Source organism: Carcharhinus amblyrhynchos, unplaced genomic scaffold, assembly GCF_965287045.1.
Source record: "Carcharhinus amblyrhynchos unplaced genomic scaffold, sCarAmb.v2.hapA scaffold_46, whole genome shotgun sequence".
NCBI lineage: Eukaryota > Metazoa > Chordata > Chondrichthyes > Carcharhiniformes > Carcharhinidae > Carcharhinus > Carcharhinus amblyrhynchos.
The window spans coordinates 2,425,820-2,453,192 of NW_027649787.1; the positions used below are offsets into that span (position 1 = coordinate 2,425,820).

Consider the following 27,373-nt stretch of genomic DNA (forward strand, 5'->3'; position numbering starts at 1 on the left):
GTTATTTCGATGCCCCCTGTACGTAGAGAATACACTGCCCGCTAACTGACACAATACTTCATTTGTGAGTAAATCTGGGTATCTTTAACTTGTCTTCCAAACTGGGCCTTGAAGAAACACATGGACCTGGTCTCGCATTCATGAGGACATTGTACATAAGGTCATTCATACAGTAGCCTGGTCTTTGTTCATTGTATCAAAGCAGGCAGCAGACAGTCTGCTGCTTGCGGTTTCAAGCTGAGAGCCAAGGAGTGCCCTCCCCAGGCAGCTCTGAGCGTGCAGCGTCTCAACTGTGAAAACAAGCAAACCACTGAGAGCTTCTGGCTCGAATAATTTTCCATCAGTGGTGTAAAGTGGATAGAATCTTGGCTGGCGACATCTGCCCCTCGATATCTTCTGCACACCGCAGAACATGCGAGCCGTCCTTGTGTGGGTAGAAGCTCGGAGCCGTGGCCAGAGAGAATGGGCCTCTTTGCTGCCACACCAAACCCTCTGTTGCACGGTCGACTGACTCGCTTCGTTTTCATTCCAGGTCATGCACTTATGCAGGACAGTTCGGGCACTCAGTTCCCAGTAGTCAGAAGCCATTCTACAAATTCATTCTACTAATCTCTTCATAGTAAAGAAGGAGAAGTGATGGGCGAGTGGTATTATCGCTGGACTATTAATCCAGACACTCAACTGGTGCCCTGGTAACCCTGGTTCTCATCCCGCCACGGTAGCTGGAAGAAAATGAATTCAATAGAAGATATCTGGAATTCAAAGTCTGCTGATGACCATGAAACCATTGTCGATTGTCAGGAAAATCCCTTCCAATTCACCAATATCCTTTAGCGAAGGAAATCTGCTCCCCTTATCTGTTCTGGCCTACATTTGACTCCAGACTTACCGTAATGTTGTTGACTCTCAACTGCCCTCAGGCAACCAGGGATAGGCAAAAAATTACTGGACAGCCAGCGATGCCCACGGCCCATGAATGTATGACCCTTTTGTGGCAAAGTGCGTTCCCCATCATTCTACTCAAGATTATGTGACATGGGTTCCTCAGGGGTGTTACAGAGAATTTGCTCGTTTCGCTGAATTCACTGCAGAACTAGGTCATGTTTCCAATGAGGGAATCCAATAGCATCAACATTTGCCCCATTAACAGTTCCAAGTGTTCCGTCTGGTAGAATGACGTATATTGACCCTTTGCAATAACTGCCACGTTGATCAGGATTCTACTCTTTATTCTCGCTGGGATTTGAAGTCTTAAGACAGCTGATCAGGTGAGAACTGATGTTTAGCAGGTACATTTTAAAATTAATGTTTTGTTTCAATTTGCATTGGTTTGAAACGTCACTTGTAGTTCGTTTGTCCACACACCCCCCACCCCCACCAGAAATCTGAGTGAACAGCTCCCTGAAGGAAAAGTGAGCGAATGATCCATTTCATAATGTTGACCAGTAACATTGTTACTCTTTTGGTCGAGAGCTTCAACTTTCTCATGTCCAGATCACTTTCAATCTGTCCTGGTCCCTCCATGCCGAAGATATGGTTAGGAAAGCCCCACCAACGCCTCTACTTTCTCAGATGGCTAAGGAAATTCTGCATTTCTGCTCGGCCTCTCACCAACTTTTACAGGTGCATCATTGAAAACATCCTTTCCGGATGCCTGACAGGTTGGTCCGGCCCCTGCTCTGACCAAGACCGCAAATAACTACAAATGGTTGTGAATGAGGTCATCTGCATTTTATCGTTATCAGATAATTTAATCAAATCTGATGAACTCATTTATCTGTCATATTGGCAATTCCTGGAATAGACTGGGGTGCTTCATCCACTGGACACTTCTAGTTGAAGTTTGTTAGAACAGATCCAGCCTTGTATTTTGCACTGATGTGCCTGCTCCCCGTCATTGAGCTTAGAAATATGTTTGGAGCTTCCTAACCTGTTAACTATTGCATTTAATACCTCCATTCCCGTCAGGACTGCAGTTGACAATGACCTGCTCATTGTGGGGACATTTAGCTTTGTCTATCGCATGCTGTGTTCGCTGTTTGTCACGCAAGTCTTCCTGTGTTGTACCTTAACGACGTTACATTTTATTTTTTGATGTTCTCCTCCAGTCAGTGCATCCTTCAAGTGGATTTGAAGATGGAGGAATATTGATGCATGAGCTGAGGCGGACAGTACGAGGCAAATAGCAGAACGTTTCCATGTCTATGGATGTGCTGCTGGCAAGTAACGTCTTGTGCTCCCGAGAAGATGTTGGGAACTCAATGTGTAAATCTGTGTCTCTGTCTCCGTTCCGACTTCATAGTACTCTAGCGCCACCTCAGGGATGGTGTTGGTAGTGTCTAGGATCTCCTCTGCCGGACGTGATTTCCTGAGTATGACGATTTACAGCGTTTTCCTACTCGGGGGTAGGGGTCGGTGGGGGAGGGGGGAGTGGGGAGTGGTCGGGAGGGATATGGGGTAGAAAATGCATTTCCTCTAAACTTGGAAGAGGCCCCCCAGATGTTATTAAAGGAGTACTTTGAAACGTCAACAACGTCGACTTCGCATTTTCCTCTGCTGTTGTTTTTGGCGTCTCGATCAATGTTGGGCGATTCTTCTTGATCTATTCTTATTGTACCATTTTTATAGAATGCGGTGACATAACAGCTATCTCAAAGGTCCGGAATCATAAGTGGACAAGGTCAGAGTGGGCGCAGAGTGAAAATTTCATCCCCGAAATGAGAGTAATTTAGGCAATGTTTCTTCATGACCATCAAAGAACAAAGAACAACACAGCACAGGAAACAGGCCCTTCGTCCCAACAAGCCCGCGCCGCCATTTTAACATTGTGAATGCCCTCTTCTCCCTATGGCCTTTGTCTACGCCTATTGGACTCCACAATAAAGGTGTGCAAGTTTAGAGAATTATAACCAGATTGAGGGATCGATCACGGTTTCAGGGTCTCTGTAACCAGGACGTGTTTCTGGATTCCAGTTATTTCCGTTATTAAATAAATTTTAATTCCACATTTTCCGAATTCTACTCTATATCGCATACACATTTGCCTGGACATGTCGAAGGGTATTACCATGGGTGCACTGTGTCCCTGTTTTACAAATCAAGTAGTCTACTTCTCTTAAATGACATTTTGATTTAAAAAATTAATGGCATGTTTTTTCATTTGAAGCATTTCAGACAACTGTATACATATATTTGCTTTAATCTATTTCCCAGGTTCAGTGGGGGCGCACAACCAGGCACTTAAAACATTTTTCTTCATTGAACAAAGGCCGATAGAAAGACAAGAAGGAGGCTAGTGTGGATTATCTCACGTTTCCAAACGGGTCCACTACACTCAGGGACAGGAACTAAACGGTCAGCCTAAATATCGAAGAGCCTCAACAACCAACTAAACAATGTTAAGATAATGGGTTTCTATTAGAAATATCGATAATAATAATTTTAGGAAGACATGATAGATTTCAATGCGTTTGGAACTTTCCACAGACGAGTGAGTTTGAGAATCTTTGGACGTTTCTTCCCTACATAAATACTGGGTGGCTTGTGGTAATATTACTGGATTTATTTTATAGATTAAGTTGCTATAGGAACTGCACCCCGAAGGTGTGTTTATTGATGAGTCTAACCAGGTAAAAATTTTTGGTGGAAAATGTTCTGTAAGATTATTATTAATGGTGTAATGTAATTTTCTGCGCGTAATTTTTGTATCATTTCTAATAAATGCATAACTTTAATATTTAAAAGCATCAAAAGTGTTGTGGAATTCCTGGCACCTGACCTCGTAAACCCACCTTCTTGTAGAAAGGAGCAAGTAAAAGAAGGATGGAATGTTTTGATTTTTCGTTGTCACATGTATTGGGATACAGTGAAATGTGTTGTTTCTTGCGCACCATTTTGACAAAACATACTATGAGTATGTAGAGATAAGGAAAAGAGAGGGCACAGAATATAATGCTGCAGTTACCGATTTTGTGTAGACAAAGTTCAGCTTAATAAAGGAAGAACAAAGATCAAAGAACAACACAGCACGGGAAACAGGCCCTTCGGTTGATACATGTCTGCAGATTTTTGTGTCATATCCGGCATAGAAAATGATGAAGAAGAGTATGTCCAGGTGCGTTGGGTCCTTGATTATGCTAGTTGCTTTCTGAGGCTGCGGGATGTCTTGTCCATAGAGTGAATAGATGGGAGGCTAGTTTGCCTGGTGGACAGAGCGACGTTCACGACTCATGATAATTTCTTGTTGCCTTGGAGCAGGACATATCCCAAGCTGTGGTACATAGACAATAGATGCTTTCCATGGGCCTTCTGTAAACTTTGGTGAGTTCCACAGTGGACATAATGAATTTGCATAACATCTTGAACCGTTGATGGGCTTTCTCAACTATCGCATGAGCGTGGAAGGATCAGGACATGTTGCTGGTGATGTGAACACTAGAAATTTGAATCTCCCGTCCATCCCTTCTTCATCATCTTTGATGTCGACAGCGGCACGTCATCTACTATGCTTTCTGAAGTTGGTGACTACCTTCTTCCTTTTGCTGACATTGATGGAGAAATTACCATAGTAACCAATGTGCCACCGTGGGTGGAAAAATGTTTCCCTGAGCAGACTTTCAGGGCCGTTTTGCAAAACGCCTCAGCGCCAGAATTTTCAAGCGAGATTGCCTAGTGGTGAGAAAAGCAATACCGCCCCCCCACCCTCTCCCCGTTAGATCCCTCCAACATGCCGGCAGACTCGCTCGAACAACATGTTGCCCTCCTCATGACTGTGAAGGGGAAAAGGCTAATATCCATTTCTTTTGCAAAGAAAGTTCTGGAGAGAGATGATGTGTTCTTTTTAGCTTTGGTTCATTTCTGTGACACAGCACTCTGTGCGCACGGGGCTGTTCCCAGGGACGCACACCAAGACGACCATCAACTGTCGCTGCAGAATAGCCAATTTAGTGAAAAATGTTCTTTTGTCTGCCCGGAATTAGTTGGTCTATTTTCTTATTATTCATGTGTGGGACATGGGCGTCGCTGGCTGGCCAGAGTTTATTGCCCATCCCTAGTTGCCTGAGGGCATTTGAACGTCAACCAAATTGTTGTGTCCCTAGAGTCACGTGTAGGTCAGAATGTCAATGTAGGGACGGCAGATTTCCTTTCTGGAGGACACTTTTGAACCGGATGAGGATTTCCTGCAATCGACAATATTTTCAGGGTCATCAGTAGATTCTTAATTCCAGATTTTTTTTATATCTAATTCAAATTCTGTCAGTGGCTGTAGCGGGATTCGCACCTAGTTCCCCAGAAAACTAGCTGAGTTTCTGGATTAATAGTCCAGCGACAATGCCACGAAGCCAACGCCTCCTCCATCCAGGACAAGGAGTTGTCTACGACTGATTGTTGGAGGCTGGCACAGCCCAGGACTATGTGCTGAGGAAGGCCCTAAAGGTTGAGACAGCCGCTGCAGAGATGCAGTTAGGAAATGTCGATATCTTAGACCCCACAACGAGACAGCAGTGAGGAGAGAAACGAACCTCCTATCTCCAACTCCAGTCTCTATGACACACATGGAATGCATGCACTGAATATCACTTGTATCGCAATCGCTTAGGAACAACTCCGAGCATAACCTGATCAATGTAGACACCTTCAATCTCGTTGGCTCATTTGTAATGACCATTTGAAATAGCCTGTGAGGTTTCTTTTTGGTTATGTGGAAGTGCTCCCGAGACCAACATGAAGTACTGAAAGAATTTCAATATTTTTGCTCTTTTGATGACGTCCATTTTGAAATGACGTGATGTTCTCCCAGATATTTTGCCAATAAAGTATTGTTTTGCAACACACAAAAGTACGGGAAGATCCTCCAATTTGATGAGGCCCAGGGCAGCCAATGTGATTGAGATCATCATCTATTCCATCGCGGTTCCAAGTTTGCTTTCTTCGAAATGCGGGGACCTCTTTGTTGACACTGCATTCCTGTTTAGGAACGGTTTCTGCCAAGCCGCTCCCACCTCAGTCCATCAGATTATCAGGGAGCTGTGCCAGTGTCTGATTCAGCATCATTCCCGGCCCTCCGATTCTCTGTCAAATGTACATTTAGTCCTATGTGCCATTATTGGCAAAGAACAGGAAATGGGAATTATTTGAAGTACTTGAACCCTTCAGAATGCCCCAAAAGAGGATGCATCCGCTCCATCTCTACTTTGTTCATACTTTTATCATGCCATATCCCTCAATTTGATTTCCCCTGATTCTTCTCAATACCAGAGAGTATATGTCTAAACGGTTCAATCTCTCTTCAACCGACAAATCCCACCTCACTGGAATCACTCTCGTGAACCTCCTCTGACCTGCCTCCAATGTCACTACAGCATTCCTCAAATAAAGGGACGTTCACAAAACTCCACGTGCGGCCTCAACATGGAGGCATACAAGATGATCAGAGGGTTAGTTAGGGTGGACAGTGAGAACTTCTTTCCTCGGATGATGATGGCTAACACGGGGGGACATAGCTTTAAATTGAGGGGTGGAAATTATAGGACGGATGTCAGAGGTAGGTTCTTTACTCAGGGGGTAGTAAGGGTGTGGAATGCCCTGCCTGCAGCAGTTGTGGACTCGCCAACTTTAAGGGCGTTCAAATGGTCAGTGGATAGGCATATGGATAACATTGGAATAGTTTAGGTTAGAGGGTCATTAGATTGGCTCCACTGGTCGGCGTAACATCGAGGGCCGAAGGGCCTGTACTGCGCTGTAATGTTCTATGTTCTAACAATGCCTTGTCTCGTTGCTTCAATACTTCCTTACCAATCCATTCTATTCGTTTAGCTGCAATATTCCATTTGCTTTCGTTGTTATCAGCTGTAACTGCATGCTAGATTTCTGTGACTCATGAACGAGGACATCCAGATCGCTCTGTATCAGAGCACCCCGAAATGCCTCCTCATTTAGATAATACATCGCCTTCCCTTTTTTTTCGGACTAAAATGAATAACCTCACACTTTTCCACGTTAATCTCCATCTGCCACCTTTTGGCCTACTCTCCTGACCTATCCACATCCATTTGTATGTTTCTTGTATCCTCATTCCTGCTTACCTTCCCGCCCATTTCTGTAACATCTGCAAATTTGGCTACAGAGTCTTCTATACTTGCATCGAAGTCGGAAATAGGGATTGTAAATAGCTGGAGTCCAAGTATCAAACCCTGTGGCAAGCCATTAATTACCTTTTACCATCCCGAACTAAAATATCCAGACTCTATGTCTTCTGTCCATTATCTAATGATTAATACATTACCTGTAATCCCATATGACCTAAGTTTGTGAATACACGTTTTGTGCAGCACCTTATCAAATGCCTTCCGGAAATCAAGATATATCACATATTTCGGATCCCCATTGCCCAATTTGCTTGTCACATCTTCGAAGAACTCTAGCAAATTAGTCAATCGTGTTTTGCCCTTCATAAAACCACACTGACTCTGATGGATAGCCTTTTGACTTTCCAAACGTCCTGATATTGCTTCCTTAATAACACTTTCCCAACAACAGGTGTTAAATTAACTGGTTTGCCATTTCCCACATTTTCCGTCCCTCCCTTTTTGAATAAGGGCGTTACATTAGCAATTTTCAAATCCACTGGAACCTTTCCCGTGTCCAGGGGGAATATTACAACCAATGGTTATTGCAATATTACAACCGACGGACTATCTCCGTCACGACTCCGTTAGTACCCTAGGATGTAATGCATCAGGCAAAGGGAACTTGTCTGCCCCCAATCCCTTTAGTTACACCTTTCCTATAGACGTTGATTATTCCAAGTTCTACCCTCGCTATTACCTCTGACTTGCCCGTTTCTGGAGGAATGGTACTAGTGTCTTCCATCATGAAAACTGAGGCAAAGTCCTGGTTTAACATTTCTGACATTTCAATCTTTCCCATTATTAACTCCCCAGTTTCATCTTCCAAGAGACCAACATTCACCCTCGTGACTCTCTTCCCTTTTCGATACTAACGGAAGCTTTTGTTACCTTTGTTAATATTTTACACTCGTTTTGCTTCTAATTTACCTGAGCACTTTTTATTACTTTCTTTTAGTATCCCTTTGTTGATGTTTGAAAGTTTCCCAATCTTCCAGCCTGTCACAGGCCTTTGAAATATGATGTAACTTCATTTTAGTCTTCATATTGCCCTTGAACTCCTTGCTTCACGATGCATTTCCAACCTCCCCCCCCCCCCCCACCCGCCATTTACCATCTTTCATTCTCTCTGGGATATAGTTTAGTTGTGAGGAATTGAGTATCTTCTTAAATAACTGCCACTGCTCATCCGCTGTCCTCACTTTTTGTCTTCCTGCCCATTCCACTCACGCCAAACCTGTCCTCATGCCTTTGTAATTCTATTTGTTTAATTCCAGAACGGTCGTGTGGGACTCCACTATTTCACCCCAATCTGAATTTTGAATTCTATTAAGCTATGGTCACTACCACCGAGAGGATCCTTAACCATGGGGTCATCAATAAATCCCTCCAGACAGCACAAAACCAAATCCAGGGTAGCCTGCTCCCTGATTGGCTACACAACAATAATTCCAAGAAACAATCTACCTTTTGCGGGGTAATGCCTGAATCGTACACCCTCGCAGACACACAGACAGCCAGAATTTCTCTCTCTCTCTCTCTCTCTAACACACACACACACACACACACAAAGGCACACACACACACACACACACACACACACACACACACACACACAGACACATGTACACACACACAAGCACACACACCTTTACAAATCTACCCTCTGCTGGATAATGTCAGAATCATCCACCCTCGCAGACACACAGACAGCCAGAATTTCTCTCTCTGTCTCTCTCTCTAACACACTCACACACACACACACACACACACACACACACGCAAAGGCACATACACACACACAGACACACGTACGTACGCACACACAAGCACACACACCTTTACAAATCTACCCTCTGCTGGATAATGTCAGAATAACACACTCATATGCAGACACACAGATAGCCAGAATTTTTCTCTCTCTCTCTCTCTCACACGCACACACACACACACACACACACACACACACACACACATACACACACTCCTTTACCACTCTTCCAACTACTGGATGATGTCAGGAACATTTGCACTTCCACAATCTCTGCTGGGACTGTCAGAATTTCATTGGACGCGATATTACCGGAAACAACTTTGCTTAAGATTATTTCGTTGTGTGTTGAACGTATCACGTGCTTTTCACATCACATCGGAAGTAAGATTTCAATCTCCGCCAGCAGTGGTTCTATTCTTATTGAATCCATTTGTGATTCGCCTCTCTCTGATTCGCAGCGTTTTTAATGAGGCAACATCCACCTCTCAGTAAAAAGTCCGGGGCTGCAACTCCGCCCTAAACCCGGAAAACATTTCATATTAGAGACATGTATAGATATGGAAATTAGATTCGTATCAATTTATTCAGTCTGTACCAAACACAAATCTGCTTTCAGTGGGGATGATTATTAATAAGAACATATTTAAAATTGAATTAAAGAAGATTACTTTTTCAGATCAAAATATCCAGTCAGAAAACGGGACTATTTGGCAGTTAGACAGGACCAATCAAGCCAAGCAGACAGTTCTCCTGTATATCTGTCAGTCTTTGCCGTCCCATGTTGAAGGGAAACTGTTCCCAATTTCTCACACAGTTCATTCCTTCGAAAAAAAGAAACCGCTTTCCTGACTCCCCTAGTGGCGAGAGAAGAATTTGTTCTGCATGGGATATTACTGAGAGAGGGAGAAAGGCTTCTTGCTGGTTCGAAGGGTCAAGCTCACTTCTTATTGTTTTGAGTAACAGCGTCTGCTAACTAAGAACACAGATACAGACATACACACTCATACATTTGCACATGCTCTCTCTCTCTCTCACACACACTCACACACACCCTTACACAGCCACTCACAATCACTTGCACATACACTCATACATTTACATACACACACATACACACACACACAGAAACATACTGACATGAAAATATTAGATTAAAGAGGCATCAGTGTCAGCACAGATTTGTTGGGCCGAAGGGCCTCTTCCTGTGCTGTACAGTTCTATGTTCTTTGTTTACACACACACACACACATACACACACACACACACACACACACACAGTTAAACATACGGAAACACACACACAAACAGACTCATGTACTTAAACACACTCACAAACATACTCACATACTGGCACACACACTCATGCATTTATGCACACTCATGCACACACTTATACACACTCAGACAAAAACACACATGCACTCGCGCACACACAGACAAATTCATACACTGACACAGACTCACACTTACATAACAAGCTGATACACACACTTACTCACACTTTCTCACACATAAACACACTCTCTCGTACACTGACACACACCCAAACACTGATACTTGTAGTCTGCCAAATGTCACGTGAAATCCCCCAGTTTATTCATTGAGATCTCGAGTCTAAAACGATTAAAGTTTGGGTAAGCACATTTGAAACATTACTTGCGTACATTTTCCACATTCCCTTCAGTTCCAAACACCAAACTTCTGGAATGATATTCCTGCGCATATCAGAGGAGATGAATATCAGTCAAAGTGGAAAGTTTGGGGGTGTCGGTGTTGAGTTGCCATTGTTCTCCCGAGATCAGAGAAACTTGAGTGGAGATGTGAAAGAGATGTGAAACATCATGGAAGCTGTGTCGGAGGGAGGGAATATTTCATCGTAAAATACCCAACATAAGGATATCGAGCAGCTAATATTTTACTATAAGGGTTCAGAATGAAATGGGCTTTTAAATAATATAGTAATTGCATTTTCAAAATGAATAATAATAAGAATAATAATAAAACTGCCAGTATTAAATGGTCTAAATCAAGGACTGATTGTGTCAGTAAGTTAGCTAAAACATAAACACATGGGCAGCACGGTAGCACGGTGGTTAGCACTGCTGCTTCACAGCTCCAGCCACCTGGGATCGACTCCTGGCTCGGATCACTGTCTGTGTGGGGTTTGCACATTCTCCTCGTGTGTGCGTGGGTTTCCTCCCACAGTCCAAAGATGAGCAGGTTAGGTTGATTGGCCATGATAAAAATGCCCCTTAGTCTCCTGAGATGTGTAGATTAGAGGGATTAGTGGGTAAAATATGTAGGGATAAGGGGGCCGGACCTGGATGGGATTGTGTTTGGTGCAGATTCGATGGGCCGAAGGGCCTCTTTCTGAACTGTAGGGTTCTATGATAAAACTCTGCTACAAATGTAACTTAAACTTTGTGATCATTATGAAATCGTGCATTGATTAAAGGGATAAAAAATGTAATTTTGCATTGGGTACAAGGAGTGCAACCTGGGAATCCTGCCAGATGATCGGACCCTCATCCAGCAGATGAACTAGTTTTGACTTCCCCACAAAACGCTGAGCAAGTTGTACCAGATTATGTGGGACATGGATAAGGTGCAGCCATTCCCCTTAGTTGAAGACCGTTTACGAGGGGACATAGGTTCAAGGTGAGGGGCAGGAGCTTTAGGGGGGATGTAAGGAGAAGTACTTTACCCAGAGGGAGGTGATGGTCTGCAATGTGTTGGCTGGGAGGTAGATGGCCTCACATCCTTTAAGAAGTATTTGCATAAGCACTTGGCACGTGACAACATTGAAGGCTATGGGCCTGGTGCTGGTAGATGGGATTATTGGGAGTTCGGGTCACGGTGCAGACTCAATGGGCCGAGGGGCCCCTTCTGCATTCTATGATTCTATGAATATAAGCAATGCAGCAAATGGCTCCAAAACCAATTTGCAATTTTTGTGCAGAATGATTTATTTGGACCAGTGAAAAGTGGTGTTAATTTGAACATGCGTCCTCCCATTTGTACCAGAAATTACCCAAGGTTCTTCATTACTTCAGAAACTAGCAATTGGAGGGCAGTTAAGAGTCAACCACATTGCTGTGGCTGTGAAGTCACATGTCGGCCAGGCCGGGTAAGGAGGCAGATTTCCTTCCCTAATGGATATTGGTGAACCACGTGTTATTTTTCAACAATGGCCATCAGTAGATTCTTAATTCCGGAGTTGTTTTTTTTTAAATTTTGTGCATATCTAACCATCTGCCGTGGTGGGATATGAACTCTTCTCCCCATTAGTTAACTTGCCAAATTACGAGTCCAGCGGTAATACCATCAGGCAGCAAGGTGCAAACATTTACTGATAATTAAGGAAAAGAATCAACATTAAAATGGTGATCTGGTGAAAGAGGAATAATTCTCAAGGGCGTTGGGAGACAGCTGAGAGTTTAGACTAAATTGCAAGTTCAAACAAAGGACACTGGCTTGATGGGCAGAATGGCCTGTTTCTGTGCTGGAAATGGCCATAGTTCTGAGCCTCGAGTCCAGGAAATCCACTTACCCGTGTTAGCGGACGGGAATATGGATTGTAGATAATGTTCTTTTAGGATTAAATATACCCGTGTCCAAAAGCAGGGTATATCCAGTTAAGGCTCGGGACATACTTAATCTTGCGGATTTCATATTCATACAGCGGAAATCCCAAAGCAGTTGCTAACATGCCTTATCAGTCCTTAATCCCATTTCCAGCACACACACTCACATTAAAAATGTCTGTGTAAATTCGCTGAAGAGCCACCGGAAACATATTTGTTCGAAACCTTTATAGAAACCGGAATCACACAGCTTACATTTGGTATTCAAAACCTTCTTCTATATTTAGGTAACTCGGACACAGATACATTTTGATGCACAGTTACAGTAGAAAATGCAGAATAGAATTCTAAAACCGCGATGAGAAATTAGAAGCATGGAGAGGTGAAATTGCCCTGCACCCGATATTCCGTCGTAGGATGGTGGACATTAAGAGGAAGTTCATTTTCCGCTTTGGTCGCCATCATAATATTGAGTCGCCAATCTGCCCGGATTTGCACTTTCGGAATTCCCCGTGCAAAAAGAAAAATGTTTCCACAACACTGGAAATCCAGGAAACACGCGGTGAATTCTCTCTTTTCTTTTCTCTCGAGTTAAAGTTTTGGATCCTCGTTAAAGGCCAGGCGAGCGTAAAGTGTCTGTGGATGAAAAATGATCTGTCAGCGTAATACACACCCTTATTATAGTGATAGGTGAGGCCATTGAGTCCCCCCCCCCCACCAACACTATTCAATCGGTCCATGGCTGAAAGTTAGCTCAACTCACAGTCACCCACCAATATTGAATAATCCTTCATCTATTCCCTAATAGAAATCTAACTGTCGCAACTTTGAGAGTTCCAGTTGCCCAATGCTCTACATAGCTTTTTAGTGACAAGAATTCCGCCCCGAGTTCTGTGAAGAAGTGCTTTGACTTATTATTGTCATATGTGTTACTATTCATTAACAAAGTATCGGTTCTTGCCCAGAATACAGACAAAGATCATAGATTCCATTCGGCCCATCGAGTCTGCACCGAACACAATCCCACCCATATCCCTACACATTATACCCACTAATCCCTCTAGCCTACACATCCCTGGACACAAAGGGGCAATTTCTTAGCCCGACCAATCAACCTAACCCGCACATCTTTGGAGTGTGGGAGGAAATTGGAGTACCCGGAGGAAACCCACGCAGAGACGAGAAGAATGTGCAAACTCCACACAGACAGTGACCCGATTCGGGAATCGAACCCAGGGTGCTGGAGCTGTGAAGCAGCAGTGCTAACCACTGTACTACTGTGTCGCCCAAGTGTACCGTGTACCATGCATAGAGAATGAAAGGAGAGGGTGCAGATTATAGTGTTACAGTGGTAGATAGGGGGCAGAGAAAGTTCAACTTGATGTGGGGCAGGTCAATTCTAATGTCTGGTGACAGCAGGGAATAAGCTGTTCTTGCGTGGGTTGGTGCGTGACCTCAGACTTATGTATCTTTCTCCCAAAGGAGGAAGGTGGGAAAAAAAAACATGTCCAGGGTGCGTGGGGTCCTTGATAATGCTGGCTGTTTCTATATAGACACATGGAAGATACCAGCAGGGGGAGGCCATCTGGCCCTTCGAGTCTGCTCCACCATTCGTTACAATCATGGCCAATCGTCCAGCCCAATCGCCTAATCCTGCTTTCTCCCCACAACCTTCACCCCAAGTGCTATGTCCAACCGCGTCTTGAATACATTCAATGTTTTGGCATCGACTACTTCCTGTGGGGATGAATCCCACAGACTCACCGGGTGGAGAAATTTCTACTCCCCTCCGTCCTAAATGATCTACCCCCGATCCTCAAACTGTGACTCCTTGGTTCTGGACTCCCCCCAACTTCGGGAATATCCTCCCTGCATCTACCCTAACTAGTCCTGTTAGAATTTTATAAGTCTCCGTGAAATCCCCCCTCATTCGTCTGAACTCCAGCGAAAACAATCTTAACCTGGTCAATCTCTCCTCATACATCAGTCCCGCCGTCCCTGGAATGAGCCTGGTAAACCTTCGCTGCACTCCCTCGAGAGCAAGAACATCCTTCCAAAGTGAATGCACTTGGTATGTCTCCTGCTCTGTCCAAGACCACAAGAACTGATCCAGTCCCATCACTCAAGCCAGCCTCCCATCCATTGACTCTGTCTACACTTCCCGCTGCCTCGGGGAAAAGCAGCCGGCGTAATCAAGGACCCCCCACACACCCCGGACATTCCTTCTTCCATCTTCTTCCATCGGAAAAAAAATACGAAAGTCTGAGGTCACGTGCCAACCGACTCAAGAACAGCTTCTTCCCTGCTGCTGTCAGACTTTTGAATGCGACCTCGCACTAAGTTGATCTTTCTCTACACCCTCGCTATGACTGTAACAGTACATTCTGCACCGTCTCCTTTCCTTCTCTATGAACCGAATGTCTTCTCTGTAGAATGCGGAAGAAACAATGCTTTTCACTGTATCCCAATACATGTGACAATAATAAATCAAACCTATGTACTTTATGAACAGTATGCTTTGTTTGCATAGAGCGCAAGAAACAATACTTTTCACTGTATCCCAATACACGTGACAATGATAAATCAAATCTATGTCCTCTATGAACTGTATGCTTTGTCTGTATAGGGCGCAAGAAACAATACTTTTCAGTGTATCCCAATCCCTGTGACAGTAATAAATCAAACCTATGTTCTCTATAAACGGTATGCTTCGTCTGTATAGCGCGCGAGAAACAATACTTTTCACTGTATCCCTATACATGTGACAATAATAAATCAATTCAAATATCCCAGGAATGATTTAAACAAAAAAGCTAATTGGCCTTGAAATTTTCTCTGTCGGTGGAAGCCGCCAGGCTTGTTGAGGTTTTCCAGAACTTTCTGTGTTGGTTATGAATTCTAAACCGCGGATTAGTAATTAATGAAAAGTATCTGTGTGGTTTATAATAATTATAATTCCATCTATTCACCTCTTTATTGTGTTTGTGTTCTCTGGATTCTGTCAGATCCTCATCACTGTTCCCGGTTCCTGTTGGAAAGAGGGATTTAAACTGAAATTTAAAATGGATTCATCTCACACCGAACCCGCGCAGAAGTGTCAATAACTCAGTGATAAATGGGTGGATTGAGAGCGCCGCGGAGTAACAGCGCCCCCCCCAACAATCGCTACCTCTCTGCCGGTTCCTGCAGATCCTTCTTCCGGCCACAAGGACCAATCCCAGAAGGAGAAGCGCCGCGGCCGACAAACCCCCGGAAAACACTAAATGACAGGTGGGCGAGAACGGAGAATCTGCAAAAAAGAATTAGACTTTCACTTAACGGAAATCAAATGTGGAAATAATTAAACAAGCGAAGGATTTTGTTCAATCTAACTGTCCGATTTGACTGGAAAATGGCAAAAGTGTTTGCACACTTTCCCATCATGCAATAGAGTAGCACTTTTACAATAGAACACAAGGCGAGGTAGAAAGAGATAGTGACAGAGAGACTGAGCACTTTTTGAACAGGGCACACAGAGAAATGGAGGGAAAGAGTGAAAGATTCAGGGAGAGAGTAACCATATAATCCCACAGTGCAGAAGATCATTCGGGCCATCGAGTCTTCACCACTCTATTCCCGTCACCTCACATATTTACTCTGCTAATCCTCCTGACACTCGACTCAATTTAGCATGGCCAATCAACCTAACCCGTACATTTTGGGCACTAAAGTGCAATTTAGCATGGCCAATCCACTTAACCCGCATATCTTTGGAAACTAAAGGGCAATTTGTCATAGCTAATCTAACTGACCTACAAATCTTCGACACAAAGGGGCAATTTACCATGGCTGATCCACCTAACCTACACTTCCTTTGACACTGAGGGGAAATTTAGCATGGCCAATCCACTCAATCTGCACATTTTCGGACACTAAGGGACAATTTAGAATGGACAATCCGCCTAACCTACACATCTTTGGAATTTAGGGGAAAACAGGAGCACCCGCGGGAAAGCCGGTGGAACTGAATGGGATTGAAATACAGGGAGGCGAAGGGATCATTGCTGTGCTGTGATAGTGTGCGACACTGGGGATATAATCACACATTTCAATTTTACACACTGACACATTGGTCCCTCACCTTCAGGAATGTAATGGTGTCTGAGCCAGATGCAAGAAGTGGGAGACGGGAAGAGGCCATTCGGCCTGTCTCGTCTATTCTGCCATCTAACATCACCATGCCTCACCGTGCACATAAAGCTCACTTGCCCGCCCTTTATCTTCCTCATTCATCTATCCGTTCTCACAAATGTGTCTCAGTGATTGAACATCCACGGTTCTTTACGGTTGCGTAGAAGAGTTAAAATATCAGAAAATGAAACTGGGGGGATTATGATAGGGCAGTGGTGATTTAGATCTCCATGGAGGTGCCCGCAGAGACATTTGTAATTTACAAAGTTGGACTGCTTTTAGTAAAATGTCCCGTTATTATAAAATGGATTGAAAAGTAGTCATTGTGAATAGTTACCTCTCTGAGATGAGACACTGTCACTGAGAATACTTTCACTGGAGTTGACCTGAAGGGCGCAAGTGCAGCGAGCGCCGCTTCTCCAAGTTTCCGCCGAGAGGCTGATGTAACTCCTGACGGTGTAGGTCCCGTCCGGCTCCAGTGTCCCCGAATCGGTCTGTCCCTCGGTATCCTGCCCCGAAACATTCCAGCGGACGGGAAAGGGATCGGGAGACACGCCTCTGACCAAACACAACAACGGGACACTTTCCATGGCGGGAATCTCATCCAGCGGCGGGGTGAGGAGGAATATGGAGGGAGAACCCGCTAAAATGGAACAGAACACTCATTAATTGGCGGAAGAGGACATTTTAATTGCTTTGAGATACCCATTGCAATAGAATAATAATGGAATTTACCTGTAATTACTAACTTGGAGCCATTGCCGAATATTTGGGCCATGTTCTGGTAGTGGCGCTTTGCACAGTAATACATCCCAGAATCATTTACTCGGGAATCTTCAATGATTAGTGAATAAAGACGCCCATTTTCAGAAATCTGGCTGGAAAATCTCCCCTCAGCTCGTCTGTGCTGGGACGCTCTGTAAATGAAATCCATGCCGTTTCTCTCCCTCTGTCTGTACCAGAAGACAGAGCCAGTAGCTTGACCCTGGATGTGGCAGCTGAGATTAACAGGACTCCCCGCAGGGAGCGTCTGAACCGGCGGAGACTGGGACACGGTGACCTGAGACACTGCGACTGGGAAAGAGAAAGAGAGAGAACAACAGTCACCTCAGGTTATGGAGCATTCCCCGAATCCCTACAGTGCAGAAAGAGGCCATTTGGCCCACCGTATCTGCGCCGATCCCAATCCCTCCCATTCCCTCAAACCCACATATTTACACTGCTAATCCCCTGATACGAAGGGGGAATTTAGCGTGGCCATTCAAACTAACCCGCGCATCTTTGGACTTTGGGAGGAAAGAGGAGCACCCGGAGAAAACCCACTCAGACACGGGGAGAACGTGCAACTCTGCAAACCCAAGCCGGGAATCCAAACCTGGCGCTGTGATGTGACAGTGTTCACCCACTGTGCCGCTGAGATGTTCCAGCACTTTCTATTTCCGCTTCGTTTCTTCTTCTCGTCCGTTGACGTTGGGCGCTAAAGTCTGTTCAGAAATTTATAACTGACTCTGAAGTTCTTCTTGAAAAGCTTTCTTCCCAAAGTGACCAGTATTGTTAAGGGAGCCCATTCACACGTCATATCCCAGGAGAAATGGCGGATCAGATTCATTCCATTCTAATCATTGTTATGAATCGAAGTTGCATTTTCTCAGCAACATTTTATTCATTGCTAAGTTAAACTTGCTCGCTAAACACACCTTATAGCACTGCTGATGCCCGGGGTGGGGGACCGTTCGGCCCTTCCAATTTGAGTTGAACCTGTGAAAGATTTCGCTCATATTATTGAATTTCCCCGTTCAAATTTGTATCCAATCCCTCCATTTTGAAAATTCCATTCCCCCCGTTTGAAAGTTGCTGTTGGATCGCCTTCCTCCGCCCTTTCAGGCAGAGCCTTCCAGATCACAACAGCTCAGATAGGTTAAAAAAGTCCCCTAATCTCCCTGTCTTTTACCAAATCCATGTTCCCTTGGTTCCAGGAACTCCGACCAATGGAAACAGTTTCTTCGCTCTATCCAAATCCTTCTCCACTCTATCTCAATACAATGAGGATATCTCACCCTGGAAGAGATGGAACAATGCACAGATACCCAGGAAACTCATTGTCCTTGAGTGAGACCGTGAGACTCTGTGCCCCCAATCCAAATTTCGCTGAGAAATCGCTCCTGTTCTCTCTGTGTGGGGGAGGTGTGGAATATACGCACTGTACACATGAATAAAAACAGGACAGGGGTTTGAAAATAGAACCGAGGTAGAGAGCTCTCTGCGGTTTTCCTGTTTACTACAGGTCCAGGTACTGGCGAGCATTCGGCATGTTCTCCAAAATGCCTGAAAGATCTCACTGACATCAGCTACACCAGACATGGAGTGCAGAGCACGGTTCTTCCCAATCTGGTAAGGATTCCCAGGTAGTGGAAAAGGTGCAGTTCACATTTCAGAACGAATGTTACCAGGAATGAGAGCGAGCAATTGTCAGTGAGTCTTGAAGAGGTTGGAGCTCTTTGTCTCTGAAAAAAGCAATTGAAAATTGAGGGCTGATCCACCGAAACATTTGCAATTGTGAAATGGTTCAGCAAGGCAGAAGTAGGATGTCAAAATCTTGCAGGATGAGTTTGTCGCCAAGCAGGAATTCAGGACAATTCTTGGAAGAATGGGGAGAATATGGAACTCGGTTGCGTACGGAATGCTTTTGATTTGATTTGATTTGATTTATTATTGTCACATGTATTGGGGTACAGTGAAAAGTATTATTTCTTGCGCACTATACAAAGCACACCGTTCATAGAGTACATAGATTTGATTTATTATTGTCACATGTATTGGGATACAGTGAAAAGTATTATTTCTTGCGCGCTATACAGACAAAGCATACCGTTCATCGAGAAGGAAAGGAGAATGTAGTGTCAAAATCATAGCCAGGCTGAAGAGAAAGTTCAACTTAATGCAAGGTGGGCTCATTTTTCGTTGTATAGTCATACATGTGACAATAATAAATCAAACCAAATCAAAATAAAATGTGCCGGTTTAAGATAAACGCACTATTAAAATCGTTCTGATTATGGCGTTAGTTGCCCCATTTTCCTCCTCAAGTCCGCTTGAGACAAATGATAAAGATATATTTTAACTGGGCAGCTGGATAGACACGAAGGAGAGAAAGGAGGAGAAGGATATGTCGATGGGGTGATAGAAAGAAGGAATGGGGGCACCTCTGGAACATTAACAACAGCTGAATGGTACCAATCTGTTCTGTGCTTTTCATGTTAGAAAAGTATGAAATCGAAGCTTCCCTTTTATCCTCTGATATGTGAGCAGTTTGTGCTGCCTCTATGCTTTACATGGGTTGTAACAGGACATGGCCCACACTATTTCAGAGAGATGACATTCGCCTAGCGTAATGTCGAGCCTGGCCCGAGCAGAGGATGTTCCCAAGTTCTTGGTAGCCGGTGATATGTCTTTGCAACTGCACTTCCTTTTGAAATGTAGGAGATTCAGTCAAGTTTACACGAAACAGGAGGGTGAAAACTGACAATTCATAAATCCTTGATTAGTTAACTTATAGAACCATAAACTCCAATAATGCAGCATAAGGGCCATTCAGCCCATTGAGCCAGCACCACCAGCAAATGCACCCAAGGCGCTATCGCTGTGACCCCACATAATTAACCTGCTAATTCCCCTGACACTAACAGACAATTTAGCTCGGCCAATCCACCTAACCTGCACATCTTTAGCCACTAAAATGCAATTTAGCACGGACAATCCGGCATCCTGCGCATCTTTGGATAGTTAGGGACAATTTAGCGTGACCAATCCACGTAACCTGCACACCTTTGGACACTGAGGGACAACTGAGCATGGCCAATCAGAAAACAGGCACATATTTGGCCACTAAGGGACAATTTTGCATGACCAACCCAGAATATCTGTACATCTTTGGACACTAAGCCTAATAGAGGTGTACAAGAGCATAAGAACGTAAGAAATAGGAGCAGGAGTAGGTCATCTAGCCCTTCGAGCCTGCCCCGCCATTCAGTAAGCTCATGGCTGATCTGAATTGGATCAGTTCCACTTTCCCGGTCTCTCCCCATAACCCTTAATTCCCTTGTCTATCAGAAACTTATCTACCCGTGATTTAAATATATTCAGCGAGGTAGCCTCCACCACTTCAATGGGCAGAAAATTCCAGAGACTCACCACGCTTTGAGTGAAGAGGTTCCTCCTCAACTCCGATCTAAACTGCCCCCCCTTATCTTGAGGCTGTGCCCTCTAGTCCTGCTATCCTTTCTAAGCGGGAAGAATCTCTCTACCTCTACCTTATCCATCCCCTTCATTATCTTATACGTCTCTAAAAGATCCCCCGCAGCCTTCTGAACTCCAACGAGTACAAACTCAGTCTAATCAATCTCTCCTCATGGGTTAACCCCCTCATCTCCGGTATCAGCCTAGTGAACCTTCTCTGCACTCCCTCCAAGGCCAAAATATCCTTCCCCAAATGCAGCGACCAAAACTGCACACAGTACTCCAGCTGCGGCCTCACCAGTACCCTGTACAGTTGCAACGAGACCTCCCTGCTTTTCTATTCTATCCCCCTCGCTATAAAGGCCAACATTCCATTCGCCTTCCTGACCACCTGCTGCACCTGCAGACTGGGTTTTTGCGATTCGTGCACAAGGACCCCCAGGTCCCTCTGCACCGTAGCATGCTGCAGCTTTTCACCCTTTAGATAATAATCCCTCCTACTATTATTTCTGCCAAAGTGAATAACCTCACACTTGCTAACTGTATACTCCATCTGCCAGGTCCTCGCCCATTCGCTCAGCCTATCCAGATCCCTCTGCAGACTTTCCACACCCTCCACACAATTTGCTTTTCCACTCATCTTCGTGTCATCAGCAAATTTCGTTACCCTACACTCAGCCCCCTCCTCCAGATCATCTGGTAAATAGCTGAGGCCCCAGCACCGATCCCTGCGGCACTCCACTAGTCAGCAACCGCCAACCAGAATAGCACCCATTGATTCCAATATAAAATTACGTATAAAATTGTGTATAAAATTATGAAGGGCACAGATAGGGTGAACAGTGGGAAGCTTTTTCCCAGGTCGGGGCTGACGAGCACAAGGGGTCACAAGTTCAAGGTGAGGGGGGCAAGGTACAACACAGATGCCAGGGGGACGTATTTTACACAGAGGGTGGTGGGGGCCTGGAATCCGCTGCCAAGCAAGGTGGTTGAGGCGGACACGCTGGGATCGTCTAAGACTTATCTAGACAGCCACATGAACAGACTGGGAATAGAGGGATACAAACGAATGGTCTAGCTGGGCGCATGAGCGGCGCAGGCTTGGAGGGCCGAAGGGCCTGTTCCTGTGCTGTACTGTTCTTTGTTCTAAGGGGCAATTAAGCATGGTCAATCCACCTAACCAGCACATTGTTGGACATTGACATTTAAACTTACAGCGTTCTAATTTACAGATCCTGTCCCAGACACCTCAATCGCCATTTTTATTAATTCCTGTTGTTTCTTTTGCCAAACCCTCTTAAACCAATGTCATGCAACTCTCGATATTTTGCCCTTTTCTACAAATATGTATTCGTTCTTTTTTTACAGAAATGACAAATGGTGTCAGAACACAGAAACAGACAAGGCTCTAAACTCAAAACTAAATAAAAGTAACGCGATTTGTTCTATTTAAGCTAATCTACGTCCTTTACCTTAATATAGGCTATTTTAAGAAAGGGAGAGTAAGAATGTTTATTTATCATTGCGCTTCTAGAAAGCCAGCACACCCTGAACTGTGTGAAAAAACTTCCTTTATACTGACAAACAGGCCTATTTAAATAGCAGTTGCCTGGTTACTTGTTCTCTACCATCCAAGACCATCTCTACACATGCTCAGTCATGGCACTTGCTGTCGACTGTATGTTGGTCAGTTGACATTCCTGATTAACCATCCCTGATTAATCTGTGCACTTGGACACACTACATTTCGTCCCCAACTCCTAATAATCTATCATTGATCCCTTGAACGATAGGGTTGTCCTGTGACGAGAGGCTCGGGAAATTATGTTAACTTCTCTGTGGAACTCTATAGAAAAATGAGACTTCAACTCATTGAAACACAATATTTTGAAGGATGGTGACATGCCAGATCCGAAAGAGTTTGATTCCATTGGCAGGAAAATATGTCACACAGTGACATAACCTCAGGGTAAAGAAATTGCCATTTCAGAATGAGAGGAGAAGAATTCTCTGCCCCGAGAAGATCTTTGGGCTCTACCCAAGTGACCTTTCGATATTCAGTCACTCATAACCCGGTCCCTGGTGCTGTGAGGCAGCGGTGCTGTCCACTGAGCCACCCTGCCGCTCAGGAACTTAGTCAATGTGGTAAAAGTCAACGGTGATTGGCAGAAGCAGGACCAATGAATTTAATGTTGTTACTGGAAAATAGGGGCTCAGATTATGGATCAAACACCTAGGCCCAAAATTCAAATGCTAAAGATCAAAACACATTGTGTAAAAAGTATTTTGAGTAGGAGCTATTCACTCTGTTATGAAACAAGAAACTAGTTAGTATTTTAAACTCATGCATATTAGAGGAACATTTCTTTCAGATGTCCCAGTTAGACATCCCGTTAGGATCAGCCGCTTTAGTGAAACACAGCTCTAATTAGAACACGGTTTTCCGTGATGCTTACTGCAAAACGTCAACATGCACCACCCTAACAGAAGGAAAACACTTAGAAACTGCCGGTGGATGAAATCGTTCATTTTTGGGAGACTCTCATTCGACACTTGAACCAAAGAGATTATTAAAACAACAAAGTCAATGTTCTAGTTTCTCTACAAGACTCTGTAGCAATTATTCCGCCAGGGAACGTTCAAAAGAATGAGGAGGAACAGAGCTGGGAGACCAGAGCTAGATACATATATGTTAAGGTGAAGACCCGAATTAGCGCCCCAACAGGTTCGGAGGTGAACACAGAGGGTGCTCCTGCCAGAGTGATTGAAATGCTCTGCAAAAAATAGCTCTGACCTTTAAAGTCAAGGAAAAGAGTCATGAGATTTTGCAGCAGAGAGCGGGGCTTGGCAGCAGATAGAGACAGACAGAGAGGCGTTGGCTGTGGCCACGCTTGCATGGTCTGACCTTAAGAAAGACGCCTCGCTCACAGCCCTTTCGGGGAGTGTGGAAAGCAGAGCACAACAGAAATCGCTGGTCGAGATTCTGACCACGTAGAGGCAGAAAGTTGTCCGAGGCTACAGCTCAGTGTGGTTTTTCGTTTGTTTACAGTTGAGGTGCTACACCTACCCAACTGCCTCCAGCGATCAGAAGCTGAGATACAATGTTCAACCGCAGACAGTTGGGCATTCGAGATAGATTTAGCTGCACAGAGAACCTGCTGGTTTACAATTAAGCCATGTTACAGGAAACTATTCAAAATAAAATTGGCCACTGTTTGCAAGCATTGCTAGGGTTGAGTACAATTAGCAGAAACCCCCTCTGATTCACAACAGACACTCATCTCATCTGCAGCTCAGAGGAACTGCAGTCTGTACATTCTACACTCAAGCAGCAAATCACTGAGATTTCCAACACAATTTCAATCAAATCACATATAATTCATAGAATATTTTCACTTCTCTTTATGAGGCAGCTTGCAGAGGGTGGGTCATTATAGAATTATCAAATTCTAAAGTGCAGAATGATGCCATTCGAACGATCGGGTCAGCACCCATCACAATTCCACGCAGGCCCGATCCCCATAACCCATGCATTTACCCTAGCTAGTGCCTCTGATACTAAGGGGTAATTTCATTTGGCCATCCACAACCTGCACATGTTTGGACACTAAGGGGCAATTTAACATAGCCAATCCACCCAACCTGCACATCTCCGGACAATAAGGAAAAATTTAGCATGGCCAATCCACCAAACATGCACATCTTTAGACACTGAGGGACAGTTTAGCATGGGCAGTACACCCAACCTGCGCATCATTGGACACTAAGGGGCAATTTAACATGGCTAATCCATCTAACCTGCACATCTTTGGGCACTAAGGGACAATTTAGCATGACCAATCCCCCTGACCTGCACATCTTTGGACACTAAGGGGCAATTCAGCGTGGCCAATCCACCTAACCTACACATCTTTGGACACTAAGGGGCAATTTAGCATGGCCAATCCACCTAACCTACACATCTTTGGACACTAGTGGGCAATTTAGCATGTCCAATCCACCTAATCTGTACATCTTTGGACGCTAAGGGACAATTTAGCACGAGCAATCCCCCTGACCTGCACATCTTTGGACACTAAGGGGCAATTTAACATGGCCAATCCACCTAACCTGCACATCTTTGGACACTAAGGGGCAATTTAGCATGGCCAATCCACCTAACCTACACATCTTTGGACACTAGTGGACAATTTAGCATGTCCAATCCACCTAATCTGTACATCTTTGGACGCTAAGGGACAATTTAGCATGACCAATCCACCCAACCTGCACATCGTTGGACACTAAAGGACAATTTAGCATGGCCAATCCACCTAACCTGCGCATCTTTGGACACTAAGGGACAATTTTGCATGGTCAATCCACCCAACCTGCACATCTTTGGACACTAGGCGACAATTTGGCATGGCCAATCTACCCTAACCGGCGCATGTTTGGACGCTAGGGGGAAATTTAACATGGCCAATCCACCTAACCGACACATCTTTGGACACTGGTGGGCAATTTAGCATGTCCAATCTACCTAATCTGTACATCTTTGGACACTAAGGGACAACTTAGCGTGGCCTATCCACCTAACCTACACATCTTTGGACGCTAAGAGACAATTTACCATGGTCAATCCACCCTAATCTACACATCTTTGGACACTAAGGGACAATTTACCATGGTCAATCCACCCTAACCTGCACATCTGTGGACACTAAGGGACAAATTAGCATGGCCAGTCCACCCAACCTGCACATCTTTGGGCACTAAGGGACAATTTAGCATGGTCAATCCACCTAACATGCGCATCTTTGGACATCATCATTTTCGAAAGAACAATGCACTCTATCCTTGCCAAGGAAGTTCACATCCCGCGAATGAATTGAAATTGAATGAATTGAATGAATTGAAATAGAAAACATTTCACCACACAATTACTGTACTGTAACACTCCCTGAAGACATGCTGCCTGTTCATCGCTGTGACGCACAGTTGGTGACCGCACTGTGTCAAATGAATGTGGAATTCACCAGCACACCGCACCAAACCTGTGTCATACTTTCCATTGCACAGCCCGTCAGAATTTCCACTGTATCTGAAAGGTAGAAAACTCTCTGGGTTTGAGATCAGGTCAACCTGCGGCCATTAACCCTACAGAAACAAACTGGTCACAAAACAAGTTGAAATTGCGCGGAAAGATATCCAAAGAATGATTATCTGCAAGACTCATTTTCTTGCTGTTGCAGGTTTATGGTCAGTAAAAGAGAGTAAAAATTATCAGCTAGAATAATTGTTCGGACAGTAAAAACTGAGACCCCATGTTCAGATGGAGGGAATTATCCTGTTCAGGTGAGTTTGCTTTGTTTTCCTCACATAAATGTTCAGTAAAGGTTCACTCCTGCCCTTTAGGGAAGGACATTTCCCTCCCCCATCTGGTTTGCCCGACATGTGGAATCCAGAGCCACAGTAATGTGATTGATTTTTAAAAGCCCTCCAAAAGCAGCGAGAGATGGGCAATAAATGCTGGCCGAGCCAGTGTCCCCAAAATGAACACACAACAAAACTTGTGATGGCTTCATTTTACTTCCACATCGTAAAATGTGTCTTTATTTGAACCCTACACATCAGAGCCATTGGTTCACTGCACTGTGTTTTCGAAGACGTCATGTTTTCGAAGAGCCAATTTTTCCCTAAATCCTTCGCTCCTTTTCTTAATTTTCCTCCCTAACTTCCCTTTATTTCAGAGGGCATTTGATCGTAAACCACGTGGCTGTGGGAATAGAGACACATGTAGGCAAGACCAGGTGGGAGAACGATAGATTTCCTTCCCGAAACCAGTTGGATTTTACGACAATCCACAATGGTTTAATGGTCATCATTAGACTTTTGAACCCTGATTTTTATTGAACCCAAGATCCCAGTTGAGGCATGGGGAACTTGGCTATGTGTTTGTGCTCGGCGATTGTGGGTTTTCATCTGTCTTGAAGACTGCCTTGGAGAACGCTTACCCGTCACTATAACTCTCTCCACACGCATTGTCTGTACCTGCAAAGACTTGATTGGACACAGGTTGAAGGTTCTGGGGAGTAGGAACAGGGGAGATTTCTGGGGAAAGTTTTTCACTCAGGGTGGTGAGTGAGTGGAATCGGCTGCCGGTGGTGGTGGTAGAGGCGAACTCGTTGGGGTCTCTTAAGAGACTTCTGGATGAGTACATGGGATTTAATGGGATTGAGGGTTATAGATAGGCCTGCTAGGTATGGATATGATCGACGCAACTTGTGGGCCGAAGGGCCTGTTTGTGCTGCAGTGTTCTATGTTCTATGATTACCTGTAAAGACTCGCATTCCAACCATTAACTTGCAATTGTGTCTGTGTCTATGTAGGCCGTGCTTGTAAACCCACCTTCCCGATCACCTGAGAAAGGAGCAGTGCTCCAAAAGCTCATGATTCCAAATCAACCTGCTGGACTTCAACCTGGTGTGTGAGATTTCTTA

General features: G+C 44.5%; 1 gene segment (V, D, J or C); it reads right to left on the reverse strand.

Annotated features, from left to right (window-relative positions):
* Window positions 1–13,076: 13,076 nt before the first annotated feature.
* The window catches only part of LOC145337327 (Ig alpha chain C region-like), a 40,800-nt gene continuing 26,503 nt past the window's right edge, over window positions 13,077–27,373 (reverse strand). The window contains 5 exon segments of the C gene segment in view: window positions 13,077–13,121; window positions 15,455–15,513; window positions 15,655–15,774; window positions 17,026–17,298; window positions 17,391–17,729. Of these exon segments, the coding sequence occupies window positions 13,077–13,121; window positions 15,455–15,513; window positions 15,655–15,774; window positions 17,026–17,298; window positions 17,391–17,729 (836 nt within the window).